This window comes from Anticarsia gemmatalis, chromosome 7, assembly GCF_050436995.1.
Source record: "Anticarsia gemmatalis isolate Benzon Research Colony breed Stoneville strain chromosome 7, ilAntGemm2 primary, whole genome shotgun sequence".
Taxonomy (NCBI): domain Eukaryota; kingdom Metazoa; phylum Arthropoda; class Insecta; order Lepidoptera; family Erebidae; genus Anticarsia; species Anticarsia gemmatalis.
The window spans coordinates 4,435,525-4,460,960 of NC_134751.1; the positions used below are offsets into that span (position 1 = coordinate 4,435,525).

A 25,436-nucleotide genomic window follows, 5' to 3' on the forward strand; every position below is an offset into this window, starting at 1 on the left:
TGACGGGGTAATGTTTTTTTCAACAGCTTAACCAATAGTCAGTTTTAGAATTACATTTGTATTCTGTTGGCATATAATAAACACAGGTAATTCCTCCAAAATGCCTTTTTTGTTGATTTTCTGAGACAACATTTCTAAAAAAAAATATCCATTTTAAATTATTTAGGCTGCTTTGCCATACAACGTGGCCTTGTAGCCAGCCTTTAAGCACATTTCCGAGTGTTTATCTTTTTGTTTTCTTTTTATATAAATCTATTCCATTTCACAATGTTAGTTACCGTACTCTTCCGCAACGGCTTGACCGATTCTAATAAAATTTTGTGAGCATATTGAGTAAATCATTGTTTGCCGGGTCAGCTAGTTATATATTATATTGTATTTAAATAAACAAATCAAATAAAAATATTAAAATAGTGGACGAAATTTAAACTGACCCTCTTTTCCGTTGCTATAATACCTAAAGCGATATCATGACTATTTTGCGTTATTCTACATAAATAATGATATATTAGTAATTCTAGATCAAATGTTAGTAACTTTAAAGTACAATTTTACTCTATGAAAAAACGAAGGTACTGTAGGTACTAAACAAACCATAAAAAAGTAATTACATATAATTTTTACGATCTATGCATGTCCGTGTTAATATCGTCGGTAGTATATCCGAATGTATTGGACACGTAAGTCTCGTAATTTAGTTAATAGCTTCAAATTGATACTGTTTAATTGTACCCTAGCCTTGGCCTCACTTGCTTGTATTCAATACAAAACAAGTACTTTTTTATTTAGCTTTGATGTCTTGCCTGAATGTCAGCAGATAGTGAGTATATTGTTTGATATAACAACAAATTAGTGAAAGCCCGGCTATGGGCGAGTTGCTATCAGTTGGCCATGTATCGATAACTTGCTGACTCGCACTTTTTACTGGTATGCTTTAACTTTGCTTACTCACATAAGAGAGAATGGGTCAAATTTTTCCCCGTTTTTGTAACACTTTTTACTGGTATGGCTATAGCCTTCCCCGATAAATGGGCAATCTAACACTGAAAGATTTTTTTCAAATCGGACCAGTAATTCCTGAGATTAGCGCGTTCAAACAAGCAAACAAACAAACTCTTCAAATTCAGCTTTATAATAATAATATTAGTATAGATATTTTAAATCCCAAGAAAATTTTAAGTCCTGTCAAATTTATGAATTTTGTATACCATCCCCACAAAATCTTGCACGGGGCAATCTATAAAGTTGATGGTAGCAAGTGAGGTTACTGTACTTTACAAACATGATAATTAGTTAATTTATTTATTTCGCCGTAACAATGTACAAGATGAAAAATGGTTTAACACATTTAATCGAAAATGTTCAATCAATCAAAAGGGTTTATCTAAAAGCTGCGTGTTTAAATTGTGTAATTTTAGGTACCTAAGTTTCCGCTATTCATATTTTTCCTCGTCCTGGACAATAGTCTAAAAACTTAGAAAATAATTCTTATTCATATGTGAAAATGACCCTCTTAGAAGTCAGTCGCACAACAGTATAAAACCTTAAGAAATATAATTAGTAACTAGCTGACCCGCGCAACTTCGCTTGCGTCACATAAGAGAGGATGGGTCAAAATGTTCCCCATTTTTGTAACATTTTTCACTGGTTCTCTGCTCCTATTGGTAGTAACGTGATGATACATAGCCTATACCTTCCTCGATAAATGGACTATCTAACACTGAAGGATTTTTTCAAATCGGACCAGTAGTTCCTGAGATTAGCGCGTTCAAACAAACAAACAAACAAACAAACTCTTCAGCTTTATAATATTAGTATAGATTAGTATAGTAAAACCTCAATGTCGTCACTCGTACACAATCTTTATGCTAATAACACGTATGGAAGGCATCTTAATCACGTGAATATCGCATGTTTATAGAAATTACCTTGTTAACGTGATCTCTAAGGATATTGGAGTACACCATGGCCATCGCCTCAAGCGCCATGAACGTCATACAACCCACCACCCACGGCACCAGGAACGCTACGTTTTCCTGTAAAAAGAATATATTATTACTTCCTAGAAATGTGTATTTTTATATGTACAATATTACATTTGTTATTTGAGAAGTGAGCAGGGGAATCCTATTATTTCCTATTATTATCCTACTAATATTATAAATGCGAAAGTTTGTGAGAATGTATGTATGGATGTTTGTTACTCTTTTACGCAAATACTAATAGACCGATTACTATGTAATTTGGTAAATAGGTAGCTGAAGACTTGTTATCCAGGAGTATCCGAGTGATCGGGATTCACACGGGAAGGGTTTCCACGCGTACGAAGCGGCGGACGGCCTCTAGTATGTAATAAATCTACGAACGTTTATTATTTTGATTTTTCTACGACATATTTAAACGACCTCCGTAACGCAGTGGTAAAGATGGTATATACAAACAGACTTGCCCTTACATGGGACTTACACTTTTAATAACGAATCCTGACTGAATTTAATATACTTCTTCACACTATCACCTATGATAAGAGAATAAAAGAGTATTAGGCCCGAACAGGAGCTGTTTCAGACGTCCGCTTTACACAGTTTCAGGCCTTAAAGTTTCTACAAGACTGAATGGTAATACCTTCTATAATAAAAACATATCACAAGGCTATTTCTTAAGACAAAATACAACTCAACCGCTGTCTTTGTAATGAAAGTCTTGTAAAATAACGTTTTAATAATATAACCAAGAACAACTGATACGCTATTTAATTAGAACTTACTGCTAAACTTGTATAGTACCTACGAGCTTAGGTAAAAGAACATTTATTTGAAGTTTTACGATGTCTCTCAAACAGCTATTTTATTTTCCATAAAGTAGTCTGAAGGCCGACACTTTGATTGTGTGCTTTTATATTAGACACTGTTATTGGAAGAATGGATTAAGGTACAATTTTGTAAGATAAAATAATGTTTACCCTGCTCATTTTTTTTATATTATTTTATTACTTGACGTCTTAAGAGTTAATTTTTTCAAGATCACTTCATTTGATCAATATTTATGGTGTGTTTAACTATAAATATCATAAAAGTACAACATTATTTCGAGACGAAAATTATTTGGTGTAGATTTATGTAATTGAAATATGTAGTGAATCTTTTTATTACTTAAACAAGCTGACCCGCGCAACTTCGCTTGCGTCATATAAGAGAGAATGCGTCATAATTTTCCCCGTTTTTGCAACATTTCTCGTTGCTACCCCGCTCTTATTGGTCGTAGCGTGATGATATATAGCCTATAGCCTTCCTCAATAAATAGGCTATCTAACACTGAAAGAATTTTTCATATCGGATCAGTAGTTCCTGAGATTAGCGCGTTCAAACAAACAATCAAACAAACAAACAAACTCTTCAGCTTTATAATATTAGTATAGATAGATAACAAGAAAGAACGTCTGCATGTGTAATTATGATTTACAAACATTTCTAATTTATTAAATAAAATAATACTTACTTTATAAATTCCATAAAAGAGAAATATGCTGAGTACAATCATGAACATCTGTGTTCCAATGATTGCAAAATATGCTATCTGTACACCTGAAACAAGAGAAAACAGTTTTAGCGCAAAGCTTGAAAAATCAATACTTATATCATAAATACGAAAATAACTCTGTCTGTCTGTTACTCAATCACGCCTAAAACTACTAAACCAATTTGCGTGAAATTTGGTATGAAGATATTTTGATACCCGAGAAAGGACATAGGCTTTTTACCCCGCGAAAATGACGCATAATGGGAAAATTAAGGTGGCGGACGAAATCACGGGTAAAAGCTAGTAATATCATAATATAGAAAAACCTGAAAATTAAACAGCCAAAAATCTTACATTTTTAAATTCAATCATTAAATCAAATTATTCTTAAAATTATAAAATCAACGTCATTGACTTTGTTTTTTAGCACTATTCAAATCTTACCCAACAGTACCAAAAAATATGAGAATCGACAAAAATAAGTTAAGAGAGTGATTGAAAAAGACTTTCTTTTTATTATTGAATAATTTTCCCCGTTTTTGTAACATTTTTTATTGCTACTCTGCTCCTATTGGTCGTATCGTGATGATATATAGCCTATAGCCTTTCTCTATAAATGGTCTACCTAACACTGAAAGATTTTTTTTAATCGGACCAGCAGTTCCTGAGATTAGCGCGTTCAAACAAACAAACAAACTCTTCAGCTTTATAATATTAGTATAGAAATATAGATAATGAAAGCCACGCAAACAAGTCATGCGTCTCAAATAAAATAATTTGAAATTTATACGAAAAATATGTCGTGCATCGTACACAAAGTAATTTGCATAATCACAGTTGTTTGTGTCGTATCACTTGCTCCCGTTCTGCTGACTCCCGCAATTGGACGCATTTCAACATTTTAGTGCACAATTCAAAATTTTCATATTGAGTTCATATTTCTTTACTTATCTAATGTTTTTGAGTGAAGAATTCAAAAGGAAAAAAAATTTTAAAATCAAAATCAAATCATATTTTATTCATTTGGGTCAAATGTTGACATGTGTCACTGGCGTTGTCGGGTGAAGTTGCTCGATTCTATCAGACTTCACTAAAGACGCTTGTCGCTACAAGACATAAGTCGCGCGATGTCGCCAGACACGGGAAATATATCGCCGACAAAATGTCCTGGGACAATTTGTTCCCCTAGTGTACTTCTGGCTACATCTCAGTGTCCCAAAATAAAACCTTTCAAAGCTTTAGAATGTCACTGTACATTAAACGTTACAAGTTTTAAAGGTAAATAAACATAAAATAGTAACGATACCTTCAAGGATTAAGTAGAAATGAAACCCTAAAATAAACGTAGCCCAGAAAAGATCGGCATAGATAAAACGTCTGCTTGTTTAACCCTTTTACAAGTAAACATTACATAAGTAGATTACAACGAAACGGGTAAACTAAATTCCAATAAATGCCCAAGATATTTATAGAATACACTCGAAAGAGCTCAAGTTGGAAGCAATCGAGACTCCAACAATCGTCACGTAATCTATTCGAAGTGAACAAACAAATCTGGCCAAAATCGATTACATTGATAACCCCAAGGGTATTTGCACGATACCGACTAGAATCCTGCAAATCGGGATCGTGAATTGGATTCTAGTTCACTATAATTCAATAGGAATAATGGGTTCACGTCAAGTGAGAAGCATCGGAGCCGATGCATTGTCCTTTTAAAAAGCTGCCTTGAGCTCCTTTGTGAACGACTTTACGCAAATTGATGGCATCACTGAGTTTTCAATTGAATTGTGATGTTTTATTTAAAGTTTTTAACCAATTTTCGCGGTACGATGATCAGAACGGGTAGGATTACGCAGTGGCGTGTGTAATTCATGTTAAAATTGAGATAAACACGCTCAGCTTCTAATCTTCGGATGTTGTGATCGACCTTGTGTGATAATTGGGTAGAATTTGTACTCATACGATTTATAATTAAAATTACTTCCAACATTATAGTGATTTCCAAGTTTAGGTCTGAAATAATTGGGATTTCGTCTATTTTGTGCCCTAAATTTTAGGGTATTCAACTATTCATTAAATGTTGCTATGCTTTAGAATTTAGACAGTCTAGACTTTCCTAAACGGTATTGTGAATGACGAATTTATTTCAAATACGTAGCCTATAAAGTGCCTATTAGTTTTATATAGATATCACTGAACAGAATATGTTTAAATAAAAGGTTTTTGAAAAAACAGCTAGCGACAAGTTCAGATTTTCAGGAAAAACAGGAGCTATGTGATTAATTTTCTTTTCAAATAACGGAGATTCCTTCATAAAATGACAATAATTCGACAAAATTGAATTGGGATCGCGAATTTTGGGAGTAAATATTTCTTTTTCGTATCTAAAAAGTGTACGGAATGTGTTCCAAGAAATTTTCTTTAGAATTTTATTCATAAATCATTCCTAATCTATAACCATCTTGGCGTTTGATTCTTCGCAATGTTTGGTATGAGCTCAATCATTTGGATCGACATGTCAGTTCATCTCAGAGCTATATTTTTATTATTTTGTTCGGCTTCTTGATATTGGCTGCCAGTCAGCCGTCAATCGTTTGTGTTATCTTTTGTGTATTTCTCAGAAATATCTGCATGAAATTTTATTAAAATAACCTGTGTGTTAAAAAAATATTTTATTTACTTCTGGCGCGTCTTGAATAATGGAATAAAATAGAAAGTTTTAATTATTATCGTGTTATATATGTTACTGTAAAAGCCCTAACGGTGGTAAATCCTAAGATTTTCCGGTATAACCTAAGATTTACCAACTCGCAATGGTAAAAGTCCGAACAATTCTTTTATTTCGAACTTTTACCTATATTCACTTGATGATATCGAGATGTCGCCGGAGCCCCGCTTCTCGGGGCTCCTCCTTCTGGGTAGTTAAAAAAATTCTAACCTAACCTACCCATGTCGCTTTGCCCAAAACTCCTTCTTTATAACTATGTCACAGTATATAATTATACCATGAAATAGTTATAAACATAGTTATGAAGGAGGATTTTTTTATATATCGTAACATAGGTTTTAAACTCTGGCTTGTTCGGACTTTTACCATTGAGAGTTGGTAAATCTTAGGTTTTACCGGAAAATCTTAGGATTTACCACCGTTCGGGCTTTTACAGTAACATATACATGTATTGGAATAAATCGCTATTACATATGTGGGTCATAAAATTGCCTAAAAAGTTGAACCTATATGTACATAGAAAACGTAGAGTTTAACTAATTGTACTATTTTGCCCCGTTTTATAACAATTTTCTTACAGGTAAGTAGGAAATGACATCATAAATATTTAGTTGATATAGGAAGAAGTGTTAGAATATAAAATTAAATGTAGGAAAAACTTACTGCATACAATGTTTTAACTAAGTTCGTTTAACTAAAGAACACCGAAAGGGGATTGTTTAAGATAAAAAGAAAAGTCTTTTGTTTTTATTTCCACAATTTTACCAACGATGAAAATCGTTGCATTTTATTTTTAAAATGTACCGATTTTTATCTTTTTAAATTTTTCATGCGGCTTCAACTGCCGGTTACGTGACCTCAGGGCCGATTCGAGTGGGGAAAAATTTGCTATTGGTACTTTTTAATGCATGTTAAACATTTATATTATTAGTAGCAAATAAAGCTCGGTACATGGCAGAAACCTTGCGCCTTATTATAACTGACTAACATTGCCAATACCTTTAGATAAAATAGCCGTGATGTCTTTGTATGTGTTCCCATACATTACCAAATATCAATCCCTGAAACCTACGCACGTAAACTTCTCTAAAAGCAACAATTATTCAACCGAACTCATAACATTTGACTTCACCCTCAAATACATTTTATCCTACCGTTTATCTCAAAACAATGCGAAAGATATTTGACATGAGTCCTCCATTAACACAATTGTTCGAATTCCTTCCAACCGCGGCTTGATAATGAGAATTCTTCACCTTTCATCCTTCAGAGACTTTATTGTATTTATTTTCAGATGTATGGTAATAAAACATTTATATTGTGTATTTTATGTCAAATAAATTTTACTTTTGTTAAATAAAAGGGCAAATTCAACCCAGAGTAAAAATCGTTCTAATCGTCATGTCAGGAGATATTATTTTGACACTAAAATTAATAAATTCGAATCACGTAAGTGTTCAATTCTAATACCAATAAGCGGTCAACCGTCTTTGGAATGTTGGCAAAAGGTTGTTTAAATCACTGATCGTTTAACAGCTGTTAATAATCGCTAACTAGCAGGTCTGCTATTTATGGATATGCTAATATTTTTCAAAAAGGGCGTGGATAATGATGATAATACAACTGAAAATAATATTTGACGATGACTGTTATTTATTCTGTATTTGTACTTTAATTTAACGTTATGTCGAGAAAGCTGATTTCCTCTCAGTAATATTCTGCTTAAATCCTATACCACAAATCAAAAACCACCAAAAATTCTTCTCACAGAGAGACTTCCGACTCAAGAGCAGAACTCAAAGCTCAGTAATGAAACACATTACTACAGACCGACATAAACCTTAATACACGAACCATTTCGTGCAAAAAGACTTTGACCCTACTTATACAGCACACGATGTACTTATGTTCCCGCAAATGAATTATACAAAAGAACCTTTCCAGTAGAGAATTTCTTATTCATCTTGTCTTACGGCCGCAGCTTTTCTGTTATAACAGGGTTATTACTCGGTAATGTGGAAGTGTCTTTTAGGGAATTCTGAGATCGTATTTTTGATACTGTTTTGGTAAGATTTCGTAATTTTAGAAACGTTATATTCTTGATGTATGATACTTCAGAGATATACATTTCTAGCTAATAAGTATTTTAGGCGCAAGAAATTTTAGTAAAAAATGTGTATTGTAAACGTGGAATTACTCATAAAAAAAAGATTTAAAAAAATATAGGAATATTAAAAAAGATTAATTCAATCGTCTTTTGATGACCTTGGCCTGATTACGACGTTGACCTTGAATGACCTTGACCTTCAAAAATTTCTACCTTTATTTCCTAACAAGATAAAATAAAACAACGAATCCCAAACTCCACATCATAAAGCTCAATAACTCTTGACTTACAAAACAATGTAATCCGAAATCTGAAATATTTAGCATAACGTGAAGAGCGGTTGGCAACTCTCTACGTACTCATGAATATAACGATTCTTCGCATAATGAGGTACACAATACTGCGAAGAGCATTAGCGAAACAATTATTGCAGCGTTTTAAAGCAGAGATTACATTGAAGTGGAGTTTCAAACATTGATAAGAGGTATTCAAATGAATATACAGAGAAAACGCGAATTATTTTAAGACCTACTTCCTTGGTTCTTCAGTAAGTATATACAAAATTTCTTTTATCTCGTTTATTATGTACTTATAAGAAAAGTAACGTGCACATACATTGTACCTTTGGATTGTTTGACGAGTCGGCCTAGATAAGACAGGCTGTGATCGCAATTATTATCTAAAGCCTTCCTTAGAAGTAATAAAATTCCTTATCCCATTAATAATAATAATTAAGCCTCAAAAACGGTTTACATCTTCCCATGGGTATATAATTTACATCACGGCGCGTTACAACGGGTTACAAGTTCTTAATACCTAGGATTATGTAGTTAAGCCATTTATCATAGTATTCTGGTCTAATTTGTCTGGAGTTTCGTTATGCTTCTTGTTAAATTGGATTTTCGAGAAGCGAAGGCTAAACAGCTTAGCCCGAGCTTAGAAAATATTGCTACAATATTTTTAGGTGAAAATAAAGATTCTGATTTTTGCTTTCGTTTTTTTATAGAATAATATTAACAATTTAGGCTCCCTTAGGGCTAGTTTTACGGTCTATTGATAAGTGTCGGATAAACTATCCGAGTGGTAACATGACAACAAAGTAATAAAAAACTATTAACATGATATCATGTCTTTTCCACTCGCAGATGTAGGCAGGCAGAGGTGTACGATATATATCAGGTCGGGGAAAAGTCTTTTCGCATTAAAGTATGTATGAACATGTAATAAAATCTTTTCTCTACACAAAAAAGCTCGATATTTAAGTACCTCACGAGCTCACTGAGAGAAACCTAATGAACCGTGTACTCATTTGTGATTCTTGAAGCCAAAGAGATTTAATTACAACTTCTTACATACTATAATGCGAAAAGACTTTTTCCCTGACCTAATATGTGTGAAATACACGCATGGTTCGCTATTTACAATGTTAGTCCCATGTAAACGGGCTGAGCTTAATACCGAGCACTCTACTAAACTCCGAGCTACTGAGTTTAGTAATGTGCCCGGTAAATGACAACAGACTCGCATATTGTTAACGGCAATACATGAGTGCATTTTATTAACCTCTGTTTACACCTTTATGTAAAACAGGCTTAATATAATGCATAAATGTACCTATTCAGAGAAAAAAAACACAGTCATTTTATTATTATCAATTTCAAAATTGTAACAAATTTCATAATCATTTAGAACAACATTGAACCCAACCTTAAAGTCAGGCATAAAACTAGCCAGATTTATGTTTTGTACTTAGCCTTTCACTTTTACAAGCTTTCTAGGAATTTATTTGTAGGATTTTATACGCCTACACGATGTTTAGATAAACAAGATCTTTAGTTAAAGTCTACAAAACCGAAAAATTTCGAAGCATCTTGTTGTACAGTGACGAGCAAAACTATTTATGTATTTAATACTGTTATATGCATATTTTTTGCTACATACTTTATTATTATGTCATTTCTCCAAACTTACTTTTGATAGATTGATGATCAGCTGTAGAAATATCTAAGATTATAAGCCGCATATCAAAGAATATAATGTATTATATCAATTACTAACAAGATAACTTTAATAATAACATTTCTTGTTTTTGTATCAATTCTTATTACAGATCCAATTTCTACCAGATTTAGATTTTTCTTCGAGAAAACTCAATTATAGTTTTTTCTACGAGTATTTCAAAGCATTGATACAGTCTTGAGAAGAAATATGTTTGCAATGTTACTCTTTCTAACTTACTTCTATGCATCCGTAAACCTGGCAACGGTTGCCTGGAGGAGATTGCCCAGTGCGATAAGGCCGCCGAATGTACCTTTTATATTTTCTGTTTATTCTATTTTGTATTTTACTGAGCAATAAAGAATCTATAGTATATTTTACATAACACTTTGTCTTATTATTTAATACGCGCGCAAAGATTTTCGGGGTCAAAAGTATTCATGTGCTAATCCAGGCCATGTGTAACAGCGAACCCATATTTTTGCTCACGACTGTACATCTTGTTATTTCGAGTGAAAAGCTAGGTAATATTAGGAGGCTTTTATTGAAGAGGAGTAGTAAAACTAATGATATCTCTGAGAGGTAGAGTGCGTCTAGTATGGTACTTAAATTCTAGGTCATACATATAGGTACTAAAGGAATATTGCCTTTACCCTAAGGGGATAGTCGTGTTACGAAATGTTATTCGCTATGTCTAAATATAACACGGGCTATGATATCTCTTGTCAAAGCCACTCTAAAAATATAGTATGGTTATTATAATATTAACCATTCATGTTTTTTTGAAGTTCTGGCCCAAGACACAACCAATTTTTTTTTTATCTAGCATAATACTGTTTTTATTTTAAAAAGATACCAAATAAACATGTTTATAACAGTCAAAGTATGTGTTTCATTTTGACATCTCACCGACGGCGACGAGAGGACAAAATATTTTTAGGAGTAAATATTCAGCATTCACCGATTCCAGTAATTCAAAAACAACAAAACAGAATAATTACATTAAACCAAACGTTCAATAATGAGCACAAAATACATTTATAACGCATATTATCATATAAGAATCTGACGTGCATTATCTATGTATTTCCCAAACTATGAATAGCTCGGTGTTATTTATTACCAATATTGTTTCAAAGCAATGAGCATATTCAATGACGAAATTTGAATCAACTATTTAAACGCAAAGCTTTGCTATTTGATCTGCTTACTAAATGTGAATGCAAGTCTGAAGATTTCTTTCGCTTTACGGCTAAAATGCTTTTTTTAAACCATTACTGCGTCCCACTGCTGAACTAGGATTGGTTAGCCCTTTGTCAACCACCCTGGCATAGTGCGGGTTTGGGACCTTGCATCCCCTAAATAAAATAAAAAATGATTTATCGATTTGAATTACGATGAAGACTTGACGATGCGAAATCAAGTACATCCTATGTCCCAATTGTCGTTTTTTTTAAAACAGCTGCATTTTTGGATTTAATGCTTTAAATCTTATTTATTACAATGATTTTCATATTACTATGGCTATACAAACATGAATTACTTATCGGATCGCTTGATATTTCATCGCTAACAATACTCTAGCATTTTAAAATACCATTCCTTAGAACAAAACTATAATCCGCTAGTATTCAATTTAGTTTCAAAGAAACCAATTTATCAGCTCAATGAAAGTCCATTTGAAATTCAATATAAACGGTCACTCACTGCAATATAAAATGTAAAACCCTTGCATTATTTGCTTTCAATCCAAAACGCATACCAAGTTATTTGCAAACACTCTCCACGCGACGAATTTGCATTTTTATTTGAAAGGTGAATGACCTCAGGTGAGAAAAAATCATGGTAGAGGTAAAAATAAAGTGTCAAAATAATGTGTATTTAAGTTTGTTAAGTTACTCCTTCACGTTTTTTAGATAAAATTACATCGGGTGCCTGAACAAAACTATTGAATTAGCCCAATTATAGCAAAAACTAAGCGCTGCATAATTTCAATAATATTATGCAATACGTTACGTCATATTGTGAAATGTAAGAATTATTATTGATCGCTTAGCGGCATTAGGAAAATAAATAATGACTCGACAACTTGTAATGTTAACCTTTCTAAATAAAGTGTCTTGACTCTATTTCGTACCTATAGTATTTTATACCACTTTATAACAAGTAGGTGAAGAAGAAAAAGCTACAAAAATGTAATATTATAATGAATTTCACATAATTCATTTAAGTAAAAAGGTATTAGGTACACTCTCTATTACATCACTCTCAATACCTGGTCTGGCGGTTAACCGACACGACTAATAAGAAGTAAGGCCCAAAACCGACTGCTTAACCTGTACTCCGAGTGATAAAGTTCTACAAGCCCAACATCCTAACTCATTCACTAATTCACTCACAGCACCACGCATTCAGACTTATGCCTCCGTCATTTATTCCGACCCTACCGTCAACACATGCATAATATTACCAATAACGTTCAAATGCAATGACGTAATGTGAATTAACTATTTAAACGCAAGGCTAGCTCTGCTAGTAGATCTGCTTACTAAGTGAATGCATGTCTGACGGTTTCTTACGCTTTTACGGCTCAAAATGCTTTTTTTTTACCAGTTAGTGTACCACTGCCGGGCAAATGTGTCCTCACGCATGAGGGATGGATTAGACCTTGACTTAAGCACCCTGGCCAAGTGCGGGTTTTGGGACTCTGCATGCCCGTAATAAATGTTTTCAAATGTTTTATCGATTTTCACTAAAGTAGTCAAAATAAGATTCCCTATATACCATTTACAAGCCTCAAATAACAGTACTATCATCTCATTCACTCATAGCACCACGCACTCAGATTTATACCCCCGTCCGTGAAGGCAAACTTGTCAGCCGACCATTATCATTTATCCCGACCCGACCGTCGACACATGCATAATATATTTCTATCTTCTACTAAATATGTGACTACGAATTGTTCGTGTTTAGGTTGGATTTTGATGCGAAAAACGGTTGGAATGCTTTCCAATATTACAAGTATGTTTATCTGTCATGCTTTCGTGGCTTAATTACTTAACCATGTAAAGAGATAGTTGAGATCTAGGATATAGGCAATGATACTTTTCAAAAGTCAATCATAATTGTTTTTTTATCCTAGGCATTTTATCGTTAATTTAACGTATATATCTGAATCCAAAATTTTGCTAATCCTTAGTTTTAAGTCGTTGTTTAGTGTAATTAATTTTATTTATCATTAAATAAACATTTTATTTATCGTTAATTATCAAATTCTATTTAGGAAATTCTCCAAATTCTACGAAATATATTACGAAATTTTATAAAGAACGTAGACGCAGGATTTCGAACTTGACCTATGATTCAAAATATTCTATATCATAAATGATTAAATACTTAACTCTTTTCAACAATCCACATCGCGGTTATTACTAAACATGTAGCATAATAAAATATGAAATATATTCCAGCGGGGAGAGCGAAAATTTTAAAATTGGCCTCCGACGGGAAACCAGTTTGTGTAAAATTGATGTAAATATCTTTATATCAAAATGGCGTTCTCGTTTCGCAGTGGTGTTCATAATTCCCCTGATTACAGCAGGAAATTGAACTGAAGGGAAGGAGTTTAAAATAACTTCACACACGACGCTAACTTAATTCGTTGAACGCAATAAATACGCATAGTAAACGCATTGAAATCGATATAAATGCATACGACATAGCTGAATATCCAAAGGACATGTTATTATATGTAATTATCATAATACTTCAAGCTGAAAAAGACCAAATTTTAATGATTTACACGTGACTTAAAATTAAGAAAACGCGTTTCTAAATTTAAAGTTAAATTAAATTTTAAGATAAGAGCCATAGATGACCCTAAATGCAGGCACTGCAATGAAGAAGCAGAAACCATGAAACACTGTGCGAGTGTGATGCTTTAGGAAGTAAAATAATGGATCTTATAGGATGCGGTTACCCTAAACCAGAAGACTGCAGGCTGCTTCCGGTGGGGTGCATGGCAAAACTGTTAAGTTTTATATTTATTATGATTAAATTCTCACCGTGTCATCAATGAGTAGTAACATAATATTTATGCGTTCCTATGTATAAAATTGCAGGAAGAACGCGCGTCTAACGCGATTAAACGAGCGTATCTACTCGTGTGTAATGATGCAAGCGCGAGCACTCTGTGCATTTACAAAGCGTCGCCAGCGTTTTTTAGGCGTCTCAATTACGTTCAACGTGCGTTACCGGTGCGTTAACGTTATGTGTAAAGTCCTCAAGTGTGTAGACGTGGGAACCTCAACTGTTAATGTTTGGTTTACAATGTTTACTCCTTACATTATATGTTTCACGTGATTTAATTATGATGTGCTCGGAGTTCCATATTGATTAATGCATGTTATTCTGTGTGATGTGTTCCTTAGAATTTGATGAATAAATAGTATTAGATGACATGGACAGTTTTGTTTCAAAAAAGCCGGATATTTTGAGAATAGATCCTATGTCCGTATACGTTTTTATATGCCGAAAATCATAAAAATCATTTATTTCATTATTAACAAATGAGATCTGTTAAAAATATTAAGTATATTACTCAGTTGAAAAATCTCAAGCTTAATTTCATCAAAATCCGTTATATAGTTTTAAAGATCTGAAAACATACATACATTAGTATAAAGCAATACCAAGTTTTTGTCATAAATCGTTTCTTTATAGCATATCACACAGAACGGAACAGTAACTGAATAAGCTCGGTACTTCATTGGCAGCCAATTTTCCACATACCGGAGCCGGAACATTTTTGTCACTGCGAACATTTCGCTTCTGTGGTCATTTAGAACAGACGTTTCCGATACAATGGTTTCAAATTTTGCCTATTACTAAGAATGGCAGTTTGACGGTTTTGAAAACTGTAACTCGATATTCTACTACTATTGACTACCGACAACCGGCTAGTTAGCAATAAATTTTACAGGAAATCTGTAGCTCGATTTTCTACTATTATCGACTACCGACAACCGAACTGTCATCGAGAAATTTTGTATGAAAATCTGATCAGCGCCTCTGACGGGTGTCGTAGGAAACATTTTGGCAGTATATTCTAAATGTCAAATGTCGATAGCTAGCCGGTTGTCGGTAGTCGATAGTGGTAGAGAATCGAGGTACTGTAGCGCGATTCTGTTCAGTCGGTACTGTCGAGTATCGAAATTTTGACATTTAGAATGTACCTACTGCCAAAATATTTTCTACGACACCCGTCAGAGGCGCTGATCAGATTTTCATACAAAATTTCTCGATGACAGGTCGGGTGTCGGTAGTCGATAGCAGGAGAGAATCGAGCTACTGATCAGCGTCCCTACCGGTCTCCGTAAAAACTATTTTGACAGTACATCTTAAATGTCAAACTCTCGATACTCGACAATACCGACTGTAGAGAATTGCGTTATTGCAGAGTTTGGTTGACGTAGATATTTAGGTTACAACACAATACTCGGAATCTTTGCTCGCGTTGAACGTTTCTTATCTAAGTATATTTAATATTATAAAGAGGAAAGGTTTGCATGTAAGTACGTTTGTTACTCTTTTCCGCATTACTTCTGAATGGAATTTCATAAATACAGGTATATCCTATAAAAATAAATAAATTTAACTGTCCCACTGCTGGGCAAGGGTCTCCTCCCGTAATGAGGGAGGGGTTAGGCCTTGAGTCCACCACGCTGGCCAAGTGCGGTTTGGGGACTTAGGATATATCCTATAACCTAGAATAATAATACATAGGAGTCGGGATCAAATCTATAATTCTACAAAATTTTGTATAAATCGATTTAGCCGTTTTGGTGTAAAAAGGGATTGTAATATACACTTTTGAATTTATATTATAAATTTAACCCATTACTGTCCCACCGCTGGGCAAGGGTCTCCTCCCGTAATGAGGGAGGGGGTAGGCCTTGAGTCCACCACGCTGGCCAAGTGCGGGTTGGGGACTTTGCATGCCCTCAATAAATGTATTAAACAAATTTTAGGCATGCAAGGTTTCCTCACGATATTTTCCTTCACCGTCGGAGCATGTGACAATTATTTCTAATACACACATAACTTCGAAAAGTCATTGGTGTGTTGCCTTGGGTTCGAACCTGCGACCACTTTGCGTGGGAGGTGTCAACTTATACCACTCGGCTGTCACTGCTATACCATTCGGCTGTCACTGCTATACCACTCGGCTACTATATTATTAGTGGATATTGACCCATCTAATAATAATGTGATATTTCTTATTTATCTGAGAAATAAAATGGCGATATGTTCACACGTCACTTTTCATCTTCATTGACCTTTAGTTAGACCGATATAATAATATATTATTTATTTATGGGAATTATATTTTTTTCTTCAGTATAATCTCTTTTTAAATACTTGTAGACAGATTTTCATTTATAAAAGCGTTAAAACTGTTTATTCTTAATACCAAGAATAATTAATGTTTGATAACGTATTAATGTCCCACGGCTGGGCAAAAGTCTCCTCTCGCCGCGGAATAAGATGTGATATAATCTATTATAATGGCCAAAATTATTATTTTACTAGTGTCCGACCCTGTCTTTGCCCGGATTACACCAGGTGGCAGGTAAACCTTAAAAAATCATACCTTTCTCGAGAATCACTATATATTGATGAAAATTGCATAAAATGTATCAAAAGATTTTAAGTTTATTGCGAATAAACAGGCAGCTACGGCGAGGTGATTTTTTTAGTTTTATAATAATTTAATTATAGGAAGAAAATCTGTCCTAAAAATACGGAGCCCAAAAGTTTTCCTACATTTATATGTAATTACATAATTATATAAGTCATTGAAACCAGAGTATCATGTTCTCTCTAACGCAAACAATTGCGGTTGTGGTATGCTTGAACAAGTACTTGACATATTGTAATGTTATCTCACAGTGGATAACATACTTGTGCGTCTTAAGGACCCATTTTCTCTTACGTTTCGAGTGGTCGAGCGCACTATCGGGTCGTTTGTGTATCCCATAACTAAGTACAAATGTTTATGAGTTGCCTTCTTACCATAGTATCACTACTTAGTTTCGAATGAGATGCCTGTGTGTGAGTTGTCTCAAATATTTTTTTTTTATACTTAGATAAATTTTCGACAGCCCCCGTGGCGCAGTGGTTTAGGTCTTCACGCTATACGCGATACCATCGGGAGGTCGTGGGTTCGATTCCCACACGAAGCAATTATTTGTGCTATCTACAAATAATTGTTTTGGGTCTGGTTGTGCTTTATGTCCGTTGTTTATATATTTGTAAAAGCCCCCGCGACACAAGAGTTATTTTTAATGTGTCAATGTGTATTTTTAGTGGTCTTTTCATCACAACATCATATGGTCGACTGGCGTACGCCACCTATAGTCAGTCAGCGTATATAAAAATAAGCCTTATACGTCATTAACAGATATAATTATGTTTTGTACATTTTTATCAAGATATATTAGTCTAGGATTGGTTGGAAACCATAAAAAGTAGTATCTAGTGTATAAAAATCGGGTTGGCTAAAAACCTGGTTCGGAATTATTTAAATTTGACCGTATACGTCGTCGGGTCCAATCTCTCTTATCTAACCTCATCTCTGTAATAAAACTTTTTTTTAAATTAATAATTTAGATAATTTTTTTAATCCCTGGTCTTGGTACTTACATTGATAATCTAACCTATATACACAATCATAATAACAAAAGCAAATTAAATAACTAAATATTAGTTCAAATTGATTAACAAAATGTGTTTCAATACGTACAATCTGGGGGCACGGAAGTGCCCCCGCAAGTCGAGCAAAAAAAAGCGGCACGGCCGTAATAACATCCTTTTCTCGAAGCAATTCGGGCTATTTTTGACATTTAGTTTGCACTAGGCTAATTAAACTTTGCGGTGCGGATATTTAATGAATAATATCAAATTTAATAAAACGGTGATAAATATAGCTTACTGCGGTTAAACACAATAATTAGGTATTTTAATTCTATCAAAACTAATCCCGTTACGATAATAACTAGCCTACGTTTGCGGTTTCGCTTACGTCGTGTTTTTTGATGAACATTTTCTACGTTGTAAAGTAATCTATAGCTCGGCCAATGTTTATCAAAATCGGTTTATTCTTTTTCACTTGAGAGACACAAAATACACTTAATATTAAAGTTATCAAAATAGTATATCAAATGCTATCAATAAAGAAAGTAAGAAGAAATTTTATGATGACTATGCATTATGCAAATACCAAACACAATTAAGTAAAACTTTTTCTCTTAACTACGTGACAATATTGAATATCGATTCAAAAAGGGCACATGAATTATGTATTCATAATGTAAAATACGACTTTTAAGAACTGAATACTCAATATACAAGTAGTTAAACTAACTAAACCACAATCGGTGTCAAACACAATCAGTAGTAAACAAGTTTAATTTAAACTAATAAGTGCTTGAACTAGTCGTTAGTTAATCTAGTTAGACTAACTTGTAGGAAGGTGCTCGAGTCTAGTCGTATTATGCATAACACCGGCTACAATCGAACTTGGTAATTGAATTTAACTATGTTATCTACTAAGTTCAATGAACTTTGGTAATTCCATACTTTTGTAATAATTTATTGAATAAACTGATCACGGAAGTTTTTAAAGATATATGTTACATTTTAAGACAAAATAAAATATAGGTAAAATTATATAAATATGGCATCATACATATAATTTATAGTCTAGTCTAGAGGTATGATCTGATTGAACACAAATTAATATGTGAAATCACTACACAGACAAAGTTGCCTGCAGATATTAGTGTTATAAATGCGAAAGTCTGTTTGTTTGTCCCGCTTTCAAGGATGAACCACTAAATCATTATTTTAATTTTAATAAGTGGTATATGGGTAAAGTCAATCTCGAGACAGCTTTCCAGGCCGATTTCTAGATTGAAAAAAAAATAAATTTATTGGTAGGATAAGTATGTATTGTGTGTGAGAAACTTAAAATACATCCCAAAATTTATAGATTATGTTGGTATAACTCTATATATGGTATTTTGTATTCAAACAGTTGTTCACTCGAGGTAGCTCGGAAAGCCATAAAACTTCTAACAAAATGTCAAAAGAAACTGTCCGCTTCCTTAGCGCAGGTATCGCAAAGAAATATTGCGACATTTATCATCCGGTTAGTATACATCGCTCGTTCACCTCGTAACAAACTCGAGCATAACCTAACTTATGTATAAATGTATAAGGCACATGAATAATACGACCGTATTTCTTAGTAATAACGACTTTTCGTATCAATGTTTACATTACACGTTATGGCTGTATTGATATATGAGAGTAGGTTTTTCTTTAATAAAAATGGAGCGCTTTCCTTACAATTTTTCACCTTTAGAGAAATACAGACAAAGAACGGCTGCGGGACGAGTGCGATTTACAACACTGGCAATTTTTTACAATCGATGCTATCGAGTAGCGAGAGTTTGAGTCGATAACGACTGATCGCAACAAACAATTGTCATACAAAAAAAAGACAGCAACGATTGGTACGTAATCGAAAGTTGTCAACCGTTGCAAATCACCTCTCGCGTATGTATATGGTGTGACACACTAAAAATGAGCGGCGCTCAAGCAAGCAACCTGATGTTACAAAAACCGCGCGGTTTTATCAGCACTGCATTTTTGTAGCTCCCACTGCAGCTCGCGGGCATAGTACGCCCGCACCCTCGTCTACGTTATACTCGTACGTGGACATAATAAACCGCACAACTCACGCGTTAAAAACGTCACGCTCCCGCTATCCGTGTGTTACAGCTTTAGTTTCTGCCTACGTTTTTGAGCTTGTTTGAACAAGAGATTGGTAGGGCAGGTTATGATGACCGCTGGCTTTGACGTCAACGTTTCTTTTATGTATTAGAATTTTCAAGTACGGGTACAATCTGTTTCTTTTCTATTAACTTTGTGATTGTTTAATATAACTTATTTTGTACGTAAAATACGATTTATATATGATGTATAGGTACGGTCCTTTTTGGGATCTGCGTGATGTATATTAAAATGAGTTCCTTTTAAGCTTTAACTGTCGTCAATGTATTTAACTAGTTTTTTTTTAATAATGTTATGTTTTTCTTATCAGATTTTTTTGTAATAAAATTGTGCTGGCCATTACAGGTGGTGTAGACAGAGGTGTGTTGCATAATTAAAAGATAAATATTTATTTCTAGTTAGTAATTTAAAGAGCAAGCCTTTAGCCGTATAAAAACAAAGAAAACTATATACATATATCTTTGCCTAACTTGGTTATCGAAATAAATGCGTTTGGATACTAGAAACTAGCTAGTAGTAGGTAGCTATAAAATCCTTACTATCATGAATAGACGAAATAAAATGAGCTGTATGAAATTGTGAAGGTGTAATTTTACGCGTAAAAATATGATATTTTATTTTTTGCCAGTCATTACATATTACTCTACGCCTACTAAATGCTGTCGTAATGTAGCAAAAATCTCAAAATACATCAATCTTGTTCTACCTTGGAAATAAAAATATGAAAAGAAGGAACACTTTGCCGATACGAAACAATATTTATTGTATCCTTTTAGTGTAATAGAAGCAAATTGAATGTCTCACAAAGAAATGAATAATGGATAAAAAATTTGAAATCGATTTCGTAAGTATTTACGGGTGGCGAAAATTATTTTGCTACGGAACAATGTAAGTAGATAGAGTATTACAAATATAATATTTATTTTGTTAAATATTGCCATAAGTCAAAATAAAGTTTTCTCAAACCTATTTGGTTTTAAACTTTATTATAAATGAAAAAGTCTGCTTGTCGCACGTTCGCAGTTAAACCAAAGATCACAATTTGATAAAGGCCAGCATAGAGGTAGTTTTTGTCTCTGGCCTGACAGTAAGACGCTTTATTTTTAAAACTGCTTTTAAACGAAGGGATGGAAGATAGCACGCGCATAAAATTATCATTTTATTATTTTGCAAAGATTATATCATTATTTCTCATTTTGTATGTTTGCAAAATCCCCGCGGCACAAGACTAGTCTTCAGTGCGGAAATCGTTTGTTTTAACAATGAAAAACACAAGACAATTTTTTTGCCCCGCATTTGTCACAAGCCAAAAAAGTACTCAAATATATGAAAAATGCTAAGTTTTTCATTTCCTGCCCTTCTTCAAAGGATGATATTTAATATTACGCAGTTCATACAACTATACGCTACGTTCATCGTTTTGTACGTGTACCGGCGGGTAGCATCCCACGAAAATGTAAAATTCATAGCCATTTGCTTCGCTCTACTTCACTAATTAAAGTGGCTACTGCGTAGGACTTGACTTACGGTACAAAACGACAGTAATAATATCTATACTGATATTATTAACCGCAATATTAGGATTTCGATAAAATAAGATAAACAGGAAAAGCCTATTTTTATTTCAAGAATCAACACTAAAAGACTAACCCCCGGTTTCTGGGTTACATTTAGCGGTAGTTTATCTATTCAATAGCGTTAAAACTCATACAAAAACACGTTATTTAATAGGTAAACTACCGCTCAATGTACTCAGAAACCGGGAGTTAGTCTCTTACTGTTGAATCTTGACAGGATCTTCAAATAAAAGGCGTTAAAACTATGCATGCGAACGCGCAGGTTCGCCACAATGACACTACTCGATAAATGTTAATCAGTCAGATAAACAGTATAATCATTAGACATTACGGTATCATGTTTCTATTATAGGCATAGAAACTAAGGAAAAAAGAAATATTTAATTGCAAATTACAAATGAGAAACAAAAAAACGATAAAATTTGAAAAATTACTTGATTGTACCAAATAGTCAGATTACAACGTTACTACATAATTTCCCTGTATTACATCACAATGACTATCAAACCACTGGTATCAACAGACATAAATACAACACCATCTATAATTTACGAAAACAATAGAAAATTTAATGGAAGTTTTCCTCAGTGTTGTACCAAGGGACTCGTTAAGCGAAGTAACACTTAATATCTTCAATCCCAGCATTCCCGGCCGAAGAACATTAATGAGTATTCTTAATTATTAATATCACTGAACCAAAGGGAATCTTTGATAATGAAGAGAGTGAATTTCGTTTTTAGACCCGCAAATCTAACTAATATTATAGAGCTGAAGAGTTTGTTTGTTTGTTTGTTTGTTTGTTTGAACGCGCTAATCTCGGGAACTACTGGTCCGATTTGAAAAATTCTTTCAGTGTTAGATAGCCCATTTATCGAGGAAGGCTATAGGCTATATATCATCACGCTACGACCAATAGGAGCAGAGTACCAGTGAAAAATGTTACAAAAACGGGGAAAATTATGATTCTCTTATGTGACGCAAGCGAAGTTGCGCGGGTCAGCTAGTGTACAATAAGATAGAAATACAGTTTTTATTCCAATGAGCAATTATGTTCATGCTATATACATATATAGTAGATGTGACAGTTTGTGTCTGTTTGTTACGCTCTCATATATAAACCACTGATCCGATTATGATATAATGAAAAATGAAAACGAATAAAGCTCGGTCATAGGTCAATATTAAGTCTAAATAGTAAATAATTATGAAACGTATCTACGTACATAAAATTCTCATAGGGTTAGGCGGAGATCAAGGAACGCTACTTGCTTGAACAATTCGCTCCTTGAATACAAAAGGGCCACAAATCGAAATCTATAAATTTTACAGGAGAGCCAAAACAAATTTTTGAAACTGTTTTTTTATAACATTTCATATATTTATTTATTAAATATAAGATGTTAATATATCATTAGATGCGTATTTTTTAGCTCTATCTTTCTACAAAATAAACTTTGTAATAGCTGTTACGTATTAAGAGAAAAAAGCATATAAGTCCCTTTTGCATTCAAAATTTGAACCAATATTATGAGAAATATGTCAAAAATTAAACACAGTTTTACAAATAAAAATGGTTCATTGTACTTTTTTGGTAAAAAAACCGTATCAAAAAGTTTAATAATAATTTCTAAGTAAAACCATAACTGAATAGACCAGGAAAACATTGTATTAAACAATCTAAATGAAAAAATCTTAACTTTTTATTAAGTAAGTAAAATTATTGAGATCAACTTTGTGCGTAACTTTCATTATTTAGTAAAATTAAACATCAATCATCATCATCAATCAATGGGTAACGTGACGAGTAGACTGAGTGCAGCAGGAGTATTAAAGAAATAAGATAATAGAAAAGGTTTTTGAGTTTTATAAGTCTTTATATTTAGCATTCGAGGATTATTCCAAAGCTTTTGACAGCATTACTCATTCCGCCATAGAATCATCACTCCATCCAAGATTTACTTAAAGATGCTATGTAGAATCGAACCTTCATACATCAAATTCATCAAAGCAATAGACAACAATATCATTCCAAATCCAAAGAAGCGTGAAACAGGGAGACCCGCTAACTCCCAAATTATTTACCAGCACCCTCAGAGAAATTTTCAGGAGCCTGGCGGTGTTATGGCAACCAAAAGCATAGTTGTAAGTGGTAAACAGTTAACAAACCATTGTTTTGTAGATGACATAGTCCTCTTCTCTTTTTCGGCATCGGAACTCGAATCGATGCTCAAAGATCTGAGCACGGCAAACCTTCAGATTGGACTGAGTAAGAACCGTACAAAAACCCAGGTTATGACCAACAACACAAAACGTAGGGTCGAGGTAGACGGGCATGTCATAGACTATGTCGACGAGTACACTTGCTAGGGCCAGATAACCTCTTTTAACAACCGACGGGACAAAGAGTTGGACAAACGTGTCACAAGTGCCTGAAAGAGATCCTGGTCCAGGAAAGAGCTAATGAAGGGTAACCTTCCACTGTCACTGAAGTGAAAGCTCGTCGACATGTTTATACCTACTACCCGTCCTTACCTACGCTGCCCAAACATGGTCCCTTACGGAAAACCAGAAAGAGCCAGAGAGCGATGGAGCATAGTATATTATGCATCAAAAGAACAGATCACGTCCGAAATTCAATACTGCGCTCCCAAACTCGCATAGCCGATGTAAGGGAGAAGACCGCCTGGCTGAAATGGAACTGAGCCGGCCACGTTATCCATATGCATTCGGAAAGGTGGACCCGCATATCTACCAACTGGATGCCAGAAGATGGTCATAGCAGACGCGGGAGACTTAAATGGAGATGGCGGGATGACCTAGACGCATTTGAAAAGGACTGGTCGGATCTTGCCCCTGAAAGAGGAATTTGAAAGGAAAGGGTGCCTCTTTACTTTGCCTGCATCAAAATGTATTATTTTATTTTTAAAATTGTAACGAAAACTAAAATTATTATCATACCAAACGGTCATATTTCTGGCCTTTCCATTCTAGCACGCTAAAAATGATTATTTATTCCACAATAATTTAATGCAAAAGGGACGTATTTCAAAATATGCTACTGTTATATTACAAAATATAATAACAAAAACTAGTGTTTGAATGCAAAACGGTCGTTTTCAGAAATATGGCACTTTTGCATTACAAAATATGGTAACGAATACTATAGTTAGAATGCAAAAAGGACGTTTTCCAAAATATGGCAGTTTTGTATTGTAAAATATAATCACATTTACTTGAAATTTTGCTCCCAACACAGACATATTTTGGATTGTGGCACTTTTTCATGCAACTGACGAGCATTTGCGTTGAATCTCCGGGCGCAACTCAAAGAGTGGCTGTTTTGCACTGACATTACCTGTCAAAGTGAGCTAATGCAAAAAGGGCAGTAAGTCAGTGCAGCCATAATATAAGCAAAAATGATGGGGGTTTTTTTTTTACTATAAAATATAGTCGGTTCAGGTGTCATTTTTGCAATAAAACGATTTTCATTTTTTTTTGAGTTGTGGCCCTTTTGCATTGAAGGAGCGAATTGTTCATAATTGCCTACATACAAAACCTACACACACAAACATTTTAAACCAACATTATTTCATTTAATTGCAATAGAAAGCTCTTTAATATTTCGTAAGGAAAATCATTGAAC

The 25,436-nt window shown here is 33.9% G+C and overlaps 1 protein-coding gene across 1 annotated transcript in view; it reads right to left on the minus strand.

Moving 5' to 3' along the window:
- LOC142974320 (uncharacterized) overlaps positions 1 to 25,436 on the minus strand; it is an 82,550-nt gene that overhangs the window by 17,753 nt on the left and 39,361 nt on the right. The window contains exons 4-5 of the mRNA XM_076116570.1: positions 3,499 to 3,584; positions 1,929 to 2,036 (exon numbers count right to left, since the gene is read on the minus strand). Of these exons, the coding sequence (XP_075972685.1) occupies positions 1,929 to 2,036; positions 3,499 to 3,584 (194 nt within the window). The remainder of the gene's footprint in view (positions 1 to 1,928; positions 2,037 to 3,498; positions 3,585 to 25,436) is intronic.